This window comes from Theropithecus gelada, chromosome 8 (assembly GCF_003255815.1).
Source record: "Theropithecus gelada isolate Dixy chromosome 8, Tgel_1.0, whole genome shotgun sequence".
Lineage (NCBI taxonomy): Eukaryota > Metazoa > Chordata > Mammalia > Primates > Cercopithecidae > Theropithecus > Theropithecus gelada.
Genome location: NC_037676.1, coordinates 41,372,727 through 41,389,805, shown reverse-complemented (window position 1 = coordinate 41,389,805; position 17,079 = coordinate 41,372,727). Strand labels below are relative to the sequence as shown.

The 17,079-nt window shown below is 41.5% G+C and overlaps 1 protein-coding gene across 3 annotated transcripts; it reads right to left on the bottom strand.

Moving 5' to 3' along the window:
- Positions 1–1,937: 1,937 nt before the first annotated feature.
- VDAC3 (voltage dependent anion channel 3) lies at positions 1,938–16,055 on the bottom strand. Of its 3 annotated transcripts, XM_025393740.1 has the most exons (11): positions 15,888–16,055; positions 13,893–13,932; positions 13,502–13,570; positions 12,638–12,687; positions 11,112–11,114; positions 8,950–9,102; positions 8,108–8,160; positions 5,825–6,052; positions 4,384–4,534; positions 2,910–2,967; positions 1,938–2,464 (listed from the first exon to the last, which is right to left on the bottom strand). In XM_025393740.1, exons 3-11 carry the CDS (start codon positions 13,566–13,568, stop codon positions 2,373–2,375), a joined length of 855 nt encoding a protein of 284 aa, XP_025249525.1. In that variant the 5' UTR covers positions 13,569–13,570; positions 13,893–13,932; positions 15,888–16,055; the 3' UTR covers positions 1,938–2,372. The 3 variants fall into 3 exon arrangements, with proteins under 3 accessions (XP_025249525.1, XP_025249526.1, XP_025249527.1); XM_025393741.1 differs by lacking the exon at positions 11,112–11,114; XM_025393742.1 differs by lacking the exons at positions 11,112–11,114; positions 12,638–12,687; positions 13,502–13,570; positions 13,893–13,932; positions 15,888–16,055 and adding an exon at positions 11,904–11,936.
- Between the last annotated feature and the right edge of the window lie 1,024 nt (positions 16,056–17,079).

Sequence of the window (17,079 nt, the reverse complement as noted above, 5' to 3'; positions counted from 1 at the left end):
TCCCTGCCACCTCCGCCTCCTGCTTCAAGCGATTTTCCTGCCTCAGCCTCCTGAGTAGCTGGGATTACAGGCGCCCGCCACCACGCCCAGCTAATTTTTGTATTTTTAGTATTTTTCACCATGTGGCCAGGCTTGTCTTAAACTTCTGACCTCAGGTGATCCACCTGCCTTGGCCTCCCAAAGTGCTGGAATTACAGGCATGAGCCACCGCGCCCGGCCAAGGTATCTGTGTTAACGTTTTGTATATATAAATAGATATTTACATAATCTCTAAAGATACTGAAACATATCTTCAAGGACATATCAAACTGTCAGTGGCAGAAGAAAAGGAATTAAGAGAGAAGAATGAGAATTTTCACTTTTATTTACTTCTAAATTGAACTTGTTTAGAAACAAATTCAAACAGCAAACTGCATTGCTGTACTTTTTTAAAAAAAGAGATTTGCAGGGAAGACCCACTCAGGAGCCCCTCTCTGCAGGAGAGAGCTTTTCTTTCCTCTTTTCTCTTGCCTATTAAACCTCCACTCTTAAACTCACTTCTTGTGTGTCCATGTCCTCGATTTCCTTGGCATGAGACAACAAACCTCGGGTATTTACCCCAGACAACAATGCCGCTTCATTTTGGGGCCCTGTCCAGGATTGGAAAGTGCATTCATCGGAAAGAATGTTGCTGAAGATGCAACATCCAAATGGTGCTACAGATGGAGCCACGCATGGACACACCTTTCTTCCGAGGACCCTTAAATCAACCCCAGGAGAAGCCTTAACTGCTGTTCCCCTGATGACACCCCTCTTCAGCAGGAAGTAGCCAGAGTCATCATCCAATACCCTCTTAACAGCAGTGAGTTACTACTCCTTATAGGGGAAATGATACCAGAGCTAGAAAGAAATTATTTAGGCAGATAGTGGGGGTAAGAGACTCATTGGTAAGGTTTCCTTTTAATAAAAAGCAACCCCCAAATCATTTCTAACAAAGAAGCACCCTGAAAAAAATCAAGCTGCAAGCATAGATAAGCAAGCTGGAAGCTTGCATGGGTACATGCCAGCAGCTGTGCCAGTAGGAAAAGGCTATCGGCGGGCCAGGCATGTTCAACATGGAGGCTTCCTCTTCCCTTTTGTCACATGTGCAGTAAAAAGGCAGGCAACATGGCACTAGCCAGGTAGAGACCCCATCAGCATAATAAAAGATTAGGGTGGGATGGCCAGCTTCTTCATGCAAACAGCACACCTGGTCCTATCAATCTCTCAGACCCGATGTAAATCAGACACCACCTCCTCAAGCTAGCCTATAAAACCCTATGCATTTCATCACGAAACCGGAAGACCCACTCAGGAACCCCTCTCTCTGCAAAAGAGCTTTTCTCTTTTCTGTCAACTATTAAACCTCTGCTCTTAAACTCAAAAAAAAAAAAAGATTTTCAAAGGACTTCTACTTTTAGGAAGATGATTTACCAGTGATCCCTGAGGATATTATAGTCTGCTCATTTCTTCTCTAAATTGGTACTTCATTCCTTGGTTATCATTTTTCTATACTAGTAATAAAAAATCATGTTTCTGAAGCCCAGGAGGAGCCCCAGAAGTGTCCACCCAGCTCTGGCCTCCTCCCATCTCTCCTCCCCATGCTTCCCCAAATGCACTCTTCCCTCAACCATCTTTTCACCCACTCACACCCACACTTTCTCAGCAGCTGCACACACCTCCTGGGGTGATGCGACCCTATCACACCACAAGCTGCCGCTCCCCAGCACAACCATGTTCACTGCTTCCTTCCTCAGCCTGCCCTGTGAGAGCAAGAGCAGACAGAGCAGGGCTCAGTGAAGTGAAAGGGACTGGCGGCAGCCCCGACACTTTAGACACAAATCTCGCCTGTGAAAGTGCTTCTTAAAACAAATCACATCAAAGGTAAGAAAACCACCACCAGCAAGTCAGATGAGCAGTTATGTTCCAAATGTGATGGGTTTATTTTATTTTACTCTGATGCAAAACCAAAGATTCCACTATAGCACAGAGACCAATATATTACAAGGTCATGAAAAAATGGTGTGGGACATGCAGGACGTGATGTACAAACTGGAGGGTCAGATCGTCTCCTCTAACATGACACTACACTGTCGCTGAGGAACACATTTAATAACACTGCAGAACTGAACTGAAACATGGCACAAACATGACAACTTCCAGGCATGCCTTCAAGCGCCTCCCTCAGGAGGGATTCGCAACCCCTAGACTTCAGTGTGGGGAGGATTACAATTCTTTGGAAGAATAAAAAGTTCACACTTTTGAAATTTCACAGAAGAATTTTAAGGCCAAAACACAGTGGGTTCATTTCTCTTCACTTCCAGGGACAAATCTGATGCTTTCCTCAAACCACATTAAGCTTCCAGTTCAAATCCCAAGCCAACCTTGTGACCTCCTGCACTGAAGTTCTTCCCATCGATTAAAGCTGATAAAGTCAATTTGACTCCTAGGAAGAAGAAAACACCACAATCACTTGTAACAAGTAACAATTAGATCTGAACTTTCTAGAAACAACAGATGGAATCAATGGTGTGGATTGTAGCTGGGTATAAGAGCTATAAGCAAACAGCTATTACTCAATCGGTTATTTATAACCATCTGATGTGTAATGAGGAACGCATGATCATGGCAAACTTTCTCTGAAGTTCAGGGTTAAGGGCAATGAGTGATCAACCACACTCAAAAGGCCAGAGTGACCACATTATAGTCAGAAATACATACTTTTTTAATGAAAAAGTATTTGATCTGTTTTGTTTTCTGTCTGAACAACCAAATGTTACAAAATGGTCCGAATCAACTTACAGTGACTATAGGTTGTTCTGCAGGTTATTTTCATTTTTTTCTCTATCACTTTCCACCCCAGACCCTCTGTTACTAATTCCTTTACTTACCTGGTCGAAGGGTCTGAGTATAACCCAGTCCAATCAGGCTGGCATTATTTACTTTAGCCTAAGATTAAGAGATAGAATAGTAACATAAAACAGTGAATTACAGATCAGTCCAATACAACTATCACTTTGTGCATCAGGTTTCCAACGCTAAAAGCACCCTAGGGCCAATCTGGAATTACTGATTTTTTTTTTTTTTTTTTTTTTTTGAGATGAAGTTTCGTTCTCGTTACCCAGGCTGGAGTGCAATGGCACGATCTCAGCTCACTGCAACCTCCGCCTCCCGGGTCCAAGCCATTCTCCTGCCTCAGCCTCCCAAGTAGCTGGGATTACGGGCATGCATCCCCATGCCCAGCTAATTTTGTATTTTTAGTAGAGATGGGGTTTCACCATATTGGCCAGGTTGGTCTCAAACTCCTGACCTCAGGTGATCCCCCGCCTCAGCCTCCCGAAGTGCTGGGATTACAGGCGTGAGCCATCGCGCACGGCCAGAATTACTGATCTTTTAAGTCAGCAGGACTTGTATGGGTGGGACGTACCTTAAGAATGCATGCTTCAAGGCCTCCAGCAAAATTTTTAAACACTACACAACCAAACACCCTGAATTCCCTGAGATACCAGCTGACAATCTCTCACAGTGGTTACAGCATGAACTCGGGTGACAGAAAAACAGATCTAGGTTCAAACTGTGGCACTTGCCAGTGACCTTGGGCAAGTTAGCTGACCTTTCTAAGGCTCAGTTTTCTCATCGGTATAATAGGGATGAGGATAACACTACTCGCCACATGGAGTGGTTGTGAGGGTTAAATGACATAATATACGTAAAGCCTTTAGCACAGTACATGAAATTTAAGAGCTCAGTGTTATTTTTAATAAGAGTTACTATAACAACAGAAATAGTCATCTAATCTCATGAATTTCCAAATAAGAAAATTCTAAGGCCAAAGTGATAAAATGACTTGAGAAGGTCAGACAACAAATATACAGGAAGAGCTAGGCACAGAAGAACCCCTATGTCCTGACTTCAAGCATAATTTTTTTTTTTTTTTTTTTGAGATAGACTCTCACTCTGTCACCCAGGCTGGAGAGCAATGGTGTGATCTTGGCTCACTGCAATCTTTGCAACTGCCGGGTTCAAGCAATTCTCCTGCCTCAGCCTCCCTAGTAGCTGGGACTACAGGTGTCCCCTATCACGCCCACCTAATTTTTGTATTTTTAGTAAAGATAGGGTTTCACCATGTTGGCCAGGCTGGTCTCGAACTCCTGAGCTTAGGTGATCCACACACCTCGGCCTCCCAAAGTGCTAGAATTACAGGCGTGCGCCACTGTGCCTGGCCATATTATATTATTTTCACTACACAATGAGCTGGCTTATTAACATTAATAAAGAACAAGCAAGCTACACTCATATCACAACATTCACTGAAAAGTTAGACACAAACATAAGAGCAGATCCAATCTGGCAGCACATTCTTACAGAGAGAGAAGTTCTACAATCCAGCTTGTACTTAGCAGCAATGCCAAAACGGGTGTTGTTACTCCCAGCCGTCCAAGCAAGGTTTATGGATGTTTCAATCTTCTCATTAACCTTCTGGTAGATAGAACCTCCAAACTCAGTGCCGTCGTTCCTGTTTTCATAGATAAGAAAACGTCATAAATATCTAGTTTGTACCATTGTTATTATGGTATGAAAACAAATTCTAAGACTATCTAAACAAGGATCCCATTTTGTAACTATAGATTTCAGCAAATTTCTAGCATAAATGACTACTAAACAAAACACAGAACTAAATCCAGCTATGCCAGTAATGACTGCTTAATTAAAATGTAACACTTGATCCATTTACTTGGCTCCTCCACATGATGTGAGTTTCTTAAGACAATTCAATTAAGCACAAAGGCAGACACCTCAGGTAAGTATAATCTATAGGTCTCTGAGAAGTTCATAGAACTTAGAAACTTCAAAGTAGAGTTCAATAAAGATTCTGCAAAAAAAATAAAAAGGTAGAGGTACAGGAATAAAACCAATTCTGGATTTCCTTTAAAACACAATCCTACAGTTACAAAGCACCCTCCTACAATACCTAGGGTGCACTGCTCCAGCAAACCACCTTAGTTATTGCTTCCAAGCATGCCAGAGATGAGTCCTTGGGTTTTCACGGTTTTCCTGGTAATACTGTTTCATCAATTTCAGTAACTGTCTGTCTGTGCCACTGCTTGCCTTTGTTTTAGCCATCATTAAGTGAATTAGAGCATCTAGCAGAGAGGAATCTGCGACAGTTTAAAAACACAGTTTGCCCTTTGCTTCTTCTTCCTGGTACAGGAGCAGTGTCCAGTAGGCCCAACATAAAATACTATGTAAAAGTTCCGATTCATCCCGCCAACATGGTTCGGCCTGCATAGCTGAATCCCAGGACTCTTTCAGAGCACCTGTTACTTCTGAATGCATTAGCGGTACCTGGGTTCCAACCAAGAATACCTCAAACCTCCACAGAATTACTGGGATGTCCCAGGATGCTCAAATCAATTTGGTGGTTGTTGTTGGTGACCCAAACAGACCTGCTTCCACATACTGTCAAGATAAGAGGGGAGCAGAGGAAGCAGTAACATCTCCAAAGGGTCATCTTACCATGAGGTAAGCCATGCTCTGGGCTCCCTCTATCCCAGTGGTTCTTCTACAGAGGCTAGAGCTTCCTGAAGTTTGGGGTGCAGGCTGAGGGGCCAGTGACCACCAGCAGCACAGCCTGCACACCACCTGCACCAGCCTCCTGGCAAGGTTTTGCTATGAGGATAGCACCGCAAGGATGGATATTCACCAAGACATGCTAAATCTAAGCACCATCACCTCTCAGTATGCTAATGGCAACAATCTTTTGGGCAACTGCAGTGACACTAAGGAATAAATTATAAACACTCACACATGTGTGTGCAGCTGGAAGTCCGCAGCCTTGTAACCCAGGGCAAAATTATTCTGTGACAGTTTGGATTTGGCTGTGTCAAAACTCATCTGATAGCCAGCAAGCCACCCTTCGAAGGCCAACACAGCCCAGCCATAGATGGTTGGTCCAGAAAAATCTATATCAACATTACTGCCAACACTAAAACAATCCCGTTTATAGGAAGCCTTCAATTTCCCACTCTTCTTTCTGCAACAAACCAACAAACAAACAAAAATGATGAAAACAACATGAGTTTTTACTATTGTCTAAGAATTTTTGGAGTAAGATCCTCTCTCTCATCTTCCAATGTAAATATTATTTTGCTACATGCCACATATATATTAAAAACATTTCAAATGACCTAGTTCTACAAATATAATTTTGTTAGGATTAGACCTATTACTCATTATAAGTTCAAATGACAGGATACTTCATGACTTATTTCGTAAAGGCATGAACAAAGGTACAAGAATGAGTAAGAGGCTGGGCGCAGTGGCTCCCATCTGTAATCCCAGCACTTTGGGAGGTCGGGGTGGGCAGATGACGAGGTCAGATTGAGACCATTCTGGCCAACATGGTGAAACCCCGTCTCTACTAAAAATACAAAAATTAGCTGGGTGTGGTGGCACACGCCTGTAGTGCCAGTTACTCAGGAGGCTGAGGGAGGCAGGAGAACCGCTTGAACCTGGAAGGCAGAGGTTGCAGTGAGCCAGGATCATGCCACTGTACTCCAGCCTGGTGACAGAGCAACACTCCATCTCAAAAAAAAAAAAAAAAAAACAAGAATGAATGAGACACTTCACTGCCAAATTAATAATCTGAAGATGTACATATACAGACGTATGAGAAGCCAAATCTCTGTAAATGTTTCCAAATGCCAAATGCCACAAAGAGTTAACCCCCAATACACATTATTAACGTATCATGGAGAGAAGTGTGCTTTTATGAAGGATGATATCAAAAAAATGAAATTAGGCCGGGCATGGTGGCTCACACCTGTATTCCCAGCACTTTGGGAGGCTGAGATGGGTGGATCACAAGGTCAAGAGATCGAGACCATCCTGGCCAACATGGTAAAACTCCGTCTCTACTAAAAATACAAAAATTAGCTGGGTGTGGTGGTGCGTGCCTGTAGTCCCAGCTACTTGGGAGGCTGAGGCAGGAGAATTGCTTGAACCCAGGAGGCAGAGGTTGCAGTGAGCTGAGACAGCGCCACTGCACTCCAGCTGGGGCGACACAGCAAGACTCCATCTCAAAAAAAAAGAAAAAAGAAAATAATATTTGTCCGAAAGATAACTGAGGTGTGTGACAGAAAGAACACACCTGTTGTTACGGCTGAGACAAATGTCACTTTGCATTCACCTAGCACCTCCATCCTTCAGATAGCATAGACCCACATTAGGCAGATAGGAAATGACACAATCCCCCTTTTTTCACATGAGGAAATTGAGGCCAAGACGTTGGGGGATTTACAGAGGCTAAGAAATCAAGTAGGCAGCAGAACTAATCATTATAGCATTTGAGAGCCAGGAGATCACCCTCTTAAGAAATTAACTTTTCAGCACCATAAGATAGGGTGAGGAAAAAAAAAAGGAATTAACTTTCTTTTTTTTTTTTTTTTTTTTTTTGAGATGGAGTCTTGCTCTGTCACCCAGGCTGGAGTATAGTGGCGCGATCTCAGCTCACTGCAAGCTCCGCCTCTCGGGTTCACACCATTCTCCTGCCTCAGCCTCCTGAGTAGCTGGGACTACAGATGCCCACCACCACTCCTGGCTAAGCTTTTGTATTTTTTAGTAGATATTTAGTTTCACCTTGATAGCCAGGATGGTCTCGATCTCTTGGCCTCGTGATCCTCCCGTCTTGGCCTCCCAAAGTGCTGGGATTACAGGCGTGAGCCACCGCGCCCAGCCAAAAGGAATTAACTTTTTCAGCAGAATACCACGTCCATCAAACTTCAGAATTGCTTAAGATTCATCTATGGTCTCAAGACTCTCCTAGCTCCTAAATTTTTTCTACTATGTGTCTCTCTGAAATAGATTTATACATTTTTGTTCATCTATTCAGTTTTCAAATTGTTCATCCTGCCTTGGGGGGGAGGGATCTTCCTTTATCTGTACTACATATACAAGGTCTCCAATATTCCTTATAGCAACCTTCTAAGTTCTTCCTGCCTCTGAACTTTGCACTGTATCTTCTTATTCTAAAGTTCTCTACCCCTTCAGCCTCCAAAAACATTTCAGGAAATAGGATTTGAACAATTACCCTGTGTTCGGTACAAATATGGTATCAAGAGTCAGTTTCAACCCTTCAGCCAACTGAAAAACAAAGATTTAAAATAAATAATTAGTAATTTTCAATCATTTATCCAACTGAAGAAACCAATTCTAAAGTCTCCTCTAAGTTCTTTAACAAAAAAAAGAAGTCATTCAAGAAAGCAAAATATTAAATTATGTAATAAGTGAGCTCTCCATCCTCCTGTCCCCTCACCCCAGCCTTCATCGTGGTTCTCTCAGCAAAAAATGGGGCAAATCCTATTTTAACAAGTTACATAAAATACAGTTCAAAACCAAACAGAATTCTCATACAACAAAATCATCTTGATACCTTCTTGAAAGAGTGGCAATGAGATAACCTGACATTTAACAAGCAAGCTAAGTCATTTTGCTCAGTTTTGCATGTACATTATCTATACATGGCATCTATATCAAAAACAGTGCCCTGTACAGAGTAGGCACTTGACAAATATCTAATAGATTTTCTCCTTGAAAACATGAGAACATTTTAGAAGAATTTTTCTGTCAAGCCAATTTTACAACAATTACAAAACTAAACCAAATTTCCGCAAATAGTTTGTTCTACCCAGGAGAAGCTCAGCTGTGTAACACAGAACCAGTCAGAACAAAGATGTAATGTAATAATCAGAGTAGTCACAAACAAAGCCTTATTTTCTAGAAACATAAGACATCAAAAAAGGCCACATGCAGAGAAAAAATATGGCTACTAGATAGGTTGTAAGATCTCTTTTGATTATATTTGAGGTATGTTCATCATTCAGTCTACAAGATAAATTGAACCTATGAATAACTTCTAATGCTTTCTCTTACCTTATTCTCCCAAGAGATTTCTGTCCCTAGAGTATTGTCCGTGTTCCATTTTTGGGTGAAGGTAAGTCCATAGTTACAGACCTTATATTTGGTTTCTAGGTTGCCTGATGCTTTCCCTGTATCAGTGTAAGCATGACCAGAAGTAGAAAATTCCTGGTAAGCAAGAAAAAATAATTACTTTAAAATTAGCTCATCAAATAGAAAATACTCACTTTGGAAGGCAGTGTTCAATGCATCAGAAACAATACCATTTACTGTTTGCCACAGCCCTACTCTAGAGCAACTTCTTTCCTCCTTTCCCCTTGCTTTTCCAGTCCCTAAATATTTTAACCAGTTCCGCCAGGCGCAGTGGCTCACGCCTGTAATCCCAGCATGTTAGGAGGCCAAGGCAAGTGGATCCCTTGAGTCCAGGAGCTCGAGATCAGCCTGTGCAACATGGCGAAACCCCATCTCTACAAAAGATACAAAAAATTAGCCAGGCATGATGGCACACGACTATAGTCCCAGCCTGAGTCCAGGAGGCAGAGGTTGCAGTGAGCCGAGATCATGCCACTTCACCCTAGCCTGGGAAACAAAGAGTGAGGCCTGTCTCAATACCAGTTTCAGATCTTTCCATTATTCTACTTCTCTTACTGATATTTCTTTTTCCATATACTCTCTTACTAAATGGAAATCCTAAATTCTCTCCTTTAAAACAGAGGTATCGTTACTGAAAACAAATGCCTTTACTAAAAAGACCAAAAATATTGCATCTTAAACATTTTACTTTCATGACCTAAAAAAAGATTATCGGTTCTCTGCTATATGTTTCAAACTATCAGTTAATTTCAAGGTCCTTAAAAATTCCAAAATACTGCCCTCTTCCTTTTTAATAGGGTCAACACTTTACTACTTCCTTTAAAAAAATATGTATTATTTTATTGTGGTAAATACATTTAACATAAATTTTACCATTTTAATAATGTTTTAAGCGTACAGTGAAGTGGCATTAAGTACAGTCACACTGCTGTGAAAACTTTAACGCTTTTGTGTGCAAAACCGCAAAACTTCTGCTTAGACAATTTCAATATTTGAAAGTACTACCCATTTTTCAAAATAAAGTGGAATGCTATAATTTATCCTTCTTTCCCCCTTTCTATCCTGTCTACCTTTAAGAGTGCTTTCTATCAAACAGTTACTATGAATGATTTAAAATACATCCTTTGCCCTAGTTCAGTGTCCTTTAAGTCATATGACAATAAGCAATTAGAAATAGACCTCCTTCTGCAGAAAGCACTCAGCACCTGTCACTGACAATCTATGAACTGTCAAGAAAAAACATTCTGATTGGTCCTGTTTTAGGGAGCATTCTGAAATCCTGCCAACAGTAATGAGATGCTGCCAACCCTGACCAGTCTTTTTCACTGCCTGCAACATGAATCCTCTCCTTAACAAATACCCTGCCCCCTACCTCTAGTTCTACAGGCAGATGAGACAACTGGGAAGCTATGATCTGTTTATCAACACCACACAGAATGGTTTCAAAGACAGTATCATGCTGCACATTTAGGGGAAGGCCTTAGTAAGAAAATGATAACGTGTTAATCATGTTTACCTGTTCACATAATTATTTTAATGTGACAATCATTTTTCTTTTAGTAGATCCAACTATCTAGTGTTTTATTTTTTACATTTACTTTTCACAAACTTGACAAGTATAACAAATGCAAATCTTAATTTTGGTGTTAGAAAAACCTTATGGACAAAATTAAGGTAGAGGGGTAGTCTACATTTCTCCCTTGTCAGCATCAATTCTTAGTTTGAAGGTCTGTCACAAATCTAAAATGCCACAGGTACAAATCTCAAAAACAAAGGCTAGAATTGTTCTAAGTTGAGTTCCAGGCTCATGATTCACAATTCAGTTTGTGGCCAATTTCATAATTTGTTCAAACAAGTGCAAAACACATTTGTAACATGCATATAACATGCATAAAGCTCTACATTAAATGCTTAGTAAGCAACAAAACAAACAAAAATGTTACTGTGAAGTAGATGGCATATGAGAAAAATATCAAGACACAATCTAAGAAATTTGGAACAATGATTGAAATTTATCCTAAATCAATACCAGAAACCAAAAGCAGCCATAAAAACAAGCATACAAATAAGCTTTTTTTTCTTACCATCTGAATGAATATTACCACACAACAGCAGCATGAAAGGGAGATAAAATTTTAGTTGATAATTTTTGCAACACAAACCTAACGAGCAAATTCTGGAACCTACACAAAGTGAGTATGATTCTTCTATTTTAACAGAACTATATACACAGCGTGCCCATCTTAGTAAGGTAGGTGCATATATATTTATTTACTCTAGAGAAACCCAGGGAAAGAATGATGGTCACGAACCATAATTATATGCAGTATCATTAGAATTCCACATGCCTTTGTCCTTCTAATTATACATCCAGAAATAAAATCTGCATGGGTTTGAATGGATAAACACCAAAAACAATGCAGCCAATGAGAAGAAATCAGAGTAAGATGAATCAAAACTTAACCTACTAGCTGAAATTTACTGAATGAAACCAATTTTGTTTGTTTGTTTGTTTTGGAGACGGAGTCTCGCGTTGTCGCCCAGGCTGGAGTGCAGTGGCGCGATCTCTGCTCACTGCAAGCTCCATCTCCCGGGTTCACGCCATTCTCCTGCCTCAGCCTCCCAAGTAGTCGGGACTATAGGTGCCCACCACTACGTCTGGCTAATTTTTTGTATTTTTAGTAGAGACAGCATTTCACCATGTTAGGCAGGATGGTCTCGATCTCCTGACCTCGTGATTCGCCCACCATGCCCGGCCCCTTTTTTTTTTTTTTTTTTTTAAGACGAAGTCTCACTCTGTCACCCAGGCTGGAGTGCAATGGCTTGGTCTCGGCTCACTGCAACCTCCGCCTCCTAGGTTCAAACGATTCTCCCGCCTCAGCCTCCCGAGTAGCTGGGACTATGCACATGCCACCACACCCAGCTAATTTTTGTATTTTTAGTAGAGACGGGGTTTTGCTATGTTGGCCAGGCTGGTCTCGAACTCCTAATCTCGTGACCCGCCCACCTTGGCCTCCCAAAGTGCTGGGATTACAGGTGTGAGCCACCACGCCCAGTCAAAAGCTATTGTTAATGATACTTTGAAAATATGCCAACATAGCCTTTACTATAGTCTTTACTTCCAATAAAAAAATACTTTATAAACATCAGTTAAAAACTGTAGAATAATGTACATGCATACATGCAGAAATACATTTTATATATTTTGTTTCTACTAATCATAAAGGGGCAAAGTAAAGTTAATTTGTTTTTGTAAAAGCTTAATAAAATTTCCATGAATCCATTATCATAGAAGTAAGGTTTTTGGTGCCCATATACATATTCATGAAAGTATATATTTTTTGACATTTCTTGACCCATGTCAAAAAATATATATTCTACATTTTCTGAGTGAAAGCTGTAGTATACTCTGAGAAACACAAAAGGTCTCTTCAAGAATTCAACTTGGTTGTTTATTTTAATTGGCTAAGAATGCTGTTTGGAATCTGAGAGGACAAAGCTGTGGGTAAGACAGCATGGTGCTGGTTCAAGTAACTAGACTGTCATGATTTTACACAGATTCCTTTAAGTTAATTATGTTACATCCATTAAAAATATATTAGATACTCACCACTCCACTACAAGACTTGGTTTTCAGGTCTATCTTGACCATGCCAAAGCCTATACACGCACACACAAAAACACAGTAATGTACAAAATGTGACATTCACTACAGTTTTTGCAACTCAGAAATTATGAAATAGCCTATAGTACCTTTCATATGAAAAATGCATTCATATGAAAAATTTCATTAGGTGAGAGTTCCTCAAGAAACTGAATTATAAACAAATAAATTCAGTATAATTTTCAAGCCCTTAAAATGAATAAAGATATACTTTTAAAATGTAAGTTAAAGAAAAAAATAAATGAAAGGAATATGCACTATTCCAAGAATCAAAATTGCTGAAAATAGTGTGCTGCTGTATATATTGCTCAAAATATACAGCTAACATTACTAGTTAATAAGAAAAAATCAAATATGTACAGCACAAAAATTTAGGTTAAATTTTAAAACCTAAAAAATAATATTTAGGATCACAATACACATTACTTCAAATAAGTCAAAAGTTATGTTGTCACTTTCATAAAAACAAATGCCATTGTTCGGAGGAAGGAAAAGTATTACCCCTACTTTAATTGTCCCCAGGGCTAGACAAAGAAGACATAAATGTTATATATATTATTCTACATTACACGTAACATTAAATATGGACATATATATGCATCTGTATATGTATATAATTGCTTTTAATGCTTGAAAGGGGTTCTACCTCTAAAGAATGAGGTCTAATAGCCTGTTAATAGTTATCCTCTTAAATCTTGTGAAGTGCATTAATGCTGACTTACCCTTATTTTACTAGCACAGTATTTACACACAGTAGGCATTCAACACTAACTTTTACCCCAAATTGTAAAGTTAAAATAGCATACTTACCATATCCTTTGTTGAAGACATCCTTAGCAGCCTTTCCTAGGTCACAGTAAGTTGGTGTGTTACACATATCTTATAAAGAAAAACAGGGCAAAGGAATAAAAATAACCATTTAGTATTTATTCACCCACAGTTCTGCTGTTTCATCCTATGAGAAGAAGTATACAGTGTTCTCTTCCTTTGTATCATTGATGCTTTAACGCAATCAAAGGTATGAGATGGCAATCTGCTCCTTAAAAAATAGAGCTTTCCAGAATACTGAGAATAAAACAGTTTTCCCGTGAGATTCAGAGGTCATCTTTCTGATTGCATTTCAAAGAAAAGTAAGTTCTTACAGGATGAAAAAGATGCTATGTTAAACTGGACTTCTTTTAAAAATATATGCAAAATTTACCTTAGAAAAATCTCTCTCAGGCTCTTATGAAACCAAAGACCTGTATAAGACAACAATGGAAATTTTTGAAGAAACTGTTAAAAGATGCAATCAAAATCCTCAGGGTTAACATTTTTCTCCTCTGAAATTCAGTTCTTAAAATAAGAATTTACCATATGAATTGAAGTGTATTCATCTAGAATATATTTTCTCTCAAAGCTCTTAAAAGTGCCATAATTTTACCCATTAACCAGAAATATGATAGATTCTACCTGCAGCAACCTGCTTACCAAAAGTGTAGTAAACTCTGAAGTTAAAGCCTTCAAAAATCTCAGGTGCCTTGGGTTTTCATCTTGCCTACTAAAAATTTGCCCAGCTTTGCTACTGGTAATATGACCCTCACATCAAATTCTGAGAGCTATCAACACTGCTGAATATCTCATTCCTTTGCCCTCTTTGTATCACGGGAAATCTTCCTGCAGCAGGTTCTTCTGTATTCCTCTAGCAGACTCAAAAGCTATGTCTAAGCAGTTACAGAGCCACCTCTAGCAGTGCCATTAGCCCATAGTCAGAAAAATCCAGAGTATCAGCTAGCCCTTGCAATTGCTATGCCTGAATGATCTACATATTTAAGCTCGTATTTATTTATATATAGCCCAGCTCTTAATCTAGACTTTTGCTAAGCTTCTGCCTACCCCATCATACCAAACATATAGATATGATGCACTTAAATGGGAATGCATTTAAATTTTGTTCCTTAACATAAACCTATCAAATATGACAGACACTATGATATAAAGAGACTAGTATAAAAAACTAAAAAGGAAACAAAATTAAAGAGCTAAGGGTACTATAAATATACTGACTCATTCCATAGTAAAACTTTGCTCTAAGCTACAAGGTTTCATAATTCACTTACGGAACGATTATTTTACAATTCAATCCTTTGTATTAAAGTGATCAATTCTAGCCTTTTTATATTATCCCAATTGCAATTTGATATTACTCTTTATGATTACAACGGATGTTGATATTTGTTGAAATTTTGCCAGAAGTCTGTAATTTGGGAGGTAAGTATAGAAATGCAGGCAGTATATATTGAAATAGAAATGTTAAAGCTTTACAGTCTGGTTTTTCATACTGCTGAGAAAAGATACACTTAAGTGTTTAGAAGCACCATATATACGTCTAGGGACTATTTAAAATATTTCAGCATATTGTTGTTTTTCAAAACCAGTACCAGATACTATGCAAAAGTCACGTAGCTGGTTTAGTTTACTAACTGACCTCAATTCTGCCTAGTTCAAGCTGACTTTTTCCGGCCTATGACTCTGATGGGAAATGCACTGCTAGTATGATCAAGCAAAAATCGAGAACAGAAACTTCATGTTCCTCGAGAGTAAAGCTACAACCACACGTCTCCACCAGCTCTACAGAATGCACCTGCCCATAGATGTGCACACTGCACAGAGGCTGCAGGAGACGCAGACGGGGAGAGGCGTTAGCCGGGTGCTACTGGTTTACAAAGCCACTAACTTGACAGCCAGTACAGAGCCCGTTTCGTTCCTCGCTTCTCCGTTTTGAATTGCACGCAGGGCACCCTCCGTCGGCCGTAAGGAGAGGAGGACTGGCCTGATGCTCCACAGCAATTCCGGAAGGCAGGGGCGGGAGGGGGACGGGTGTGGGGTTCGAGGATTCAACTTCCCTAGAACCGATCTCCTTTCTAGCTGACCCCTGGGAGGACAGTGCGGTCCACACGCCGGCGGGGGAGGTCGCGGCCCGCGCCCGGAGGCCACTTGCCCCGCCGTGCTGCGGCTTCATCGCCTGAGGTGGCCCGGGGTGGGTCCCGGCGGGAGCCAGCGGCCCCGGTCCGCCGCGCCCCGCCCGGCCCGCGCCCCAGTAGCCTGCTCCCTGCCCACAGAGCCTCCTTTAGGGCCGCCTCCCGCCTGGCACTCTGCTCGGCCGTGGCCCACCGCTCTCCGGGCCTGGAGCCCACGCGGCCTCGGTTCTCCTCACCTCCACCCCGAGGGCCTGTCTCCGCTCTGCCCGGGCAACGCTGAAGGTCTTCAAATCAACGCCGTCCGCGCCTGCGCGGCCTCGCACCCCCAGCTGCGCCTGCGCGCCGCGCCTCCACCAGAGCGCCAGTGCGCCGGCGTGTTGAGCCACGGTCGCGCGCTACGGAGCAAGGCGCGGAGACGAACAGCCGGGCAGAGCCAGCACCACCAACTGTCCGGCTCCGCGGCGCGCATGCGCAGGAGGGTCCGGTGTGCACAGTGGGGTTAACGGGAGGCGCAAGAGGCCGGGGACCGCACCTGTGCCCGCGAGGGGACTCATTCTCGCGAGAATGCGCGAGGTTGCTAGTTACTGTTGCCATGGGCGCGGCCGCGAAAAGGCGGCGGTGTGCCGGATCCCTGGTTGAGGCATGACGCAGGCCGGAGTGTAGTGGCACGATCTTGGCTCACTGGCGCCTCGACCTCCCGGGCTCAAGCCATTCTCCTGCCTCAGCCTCCTGAGTAGGAGGGTCCACAGGCGAGCGCCACTACTTCCGGCTAGTTTACTTTTTTTTTTTTTTTTGTAAAGACGGGAATCTCCCTGTTTCCCAGGCTGGTCTCGAAGTCCACGGCATAAGTGATCCGCCCTCCTGCGCCTCGCAGAGTGCGGGGATCACAGGCCTGAGCCCACCCCAGCCCCTTATGGGAATTTCATTTCAGACTGACCAGGCTTCCAGAGTGTCACTCTTAGGTCATCTCTTAAGGATGAGAATACATAGGTCCCAAGGGAGTAAGTGATTGATTCAAGATCCCACAAGTAGTGATCAATCTCTCTGATGTGAAGGTAGCCTTTTCTCTTTAGTGAGTAATCTATGGGAGTGATACTTTGAAACCATATGAACATTCTCAACGGTCCATTGATCATTTCAGCCTGAATCAATTATTATTATGGTGGTTCAATTATTATTATGGAGTTTGAGACAAGCCTAGGCAATATGTTGAACCCCTAGAGAGATGATAATTCCAAGGGGAGAGGATGTGGAGGAGAAAAAGCTCTTCCGTAGAGGAGAAGACCAACTAATAAAGGTAGAATAGATGATAGATACAGAAAATCATCATCTTGGAACCACCATAATAATAATTGATTAGGCTGAAATGATCAATGGACCGTTGAGGATGTTCATATGGTTTCAAAGTATCACCCCCATAGATTACTC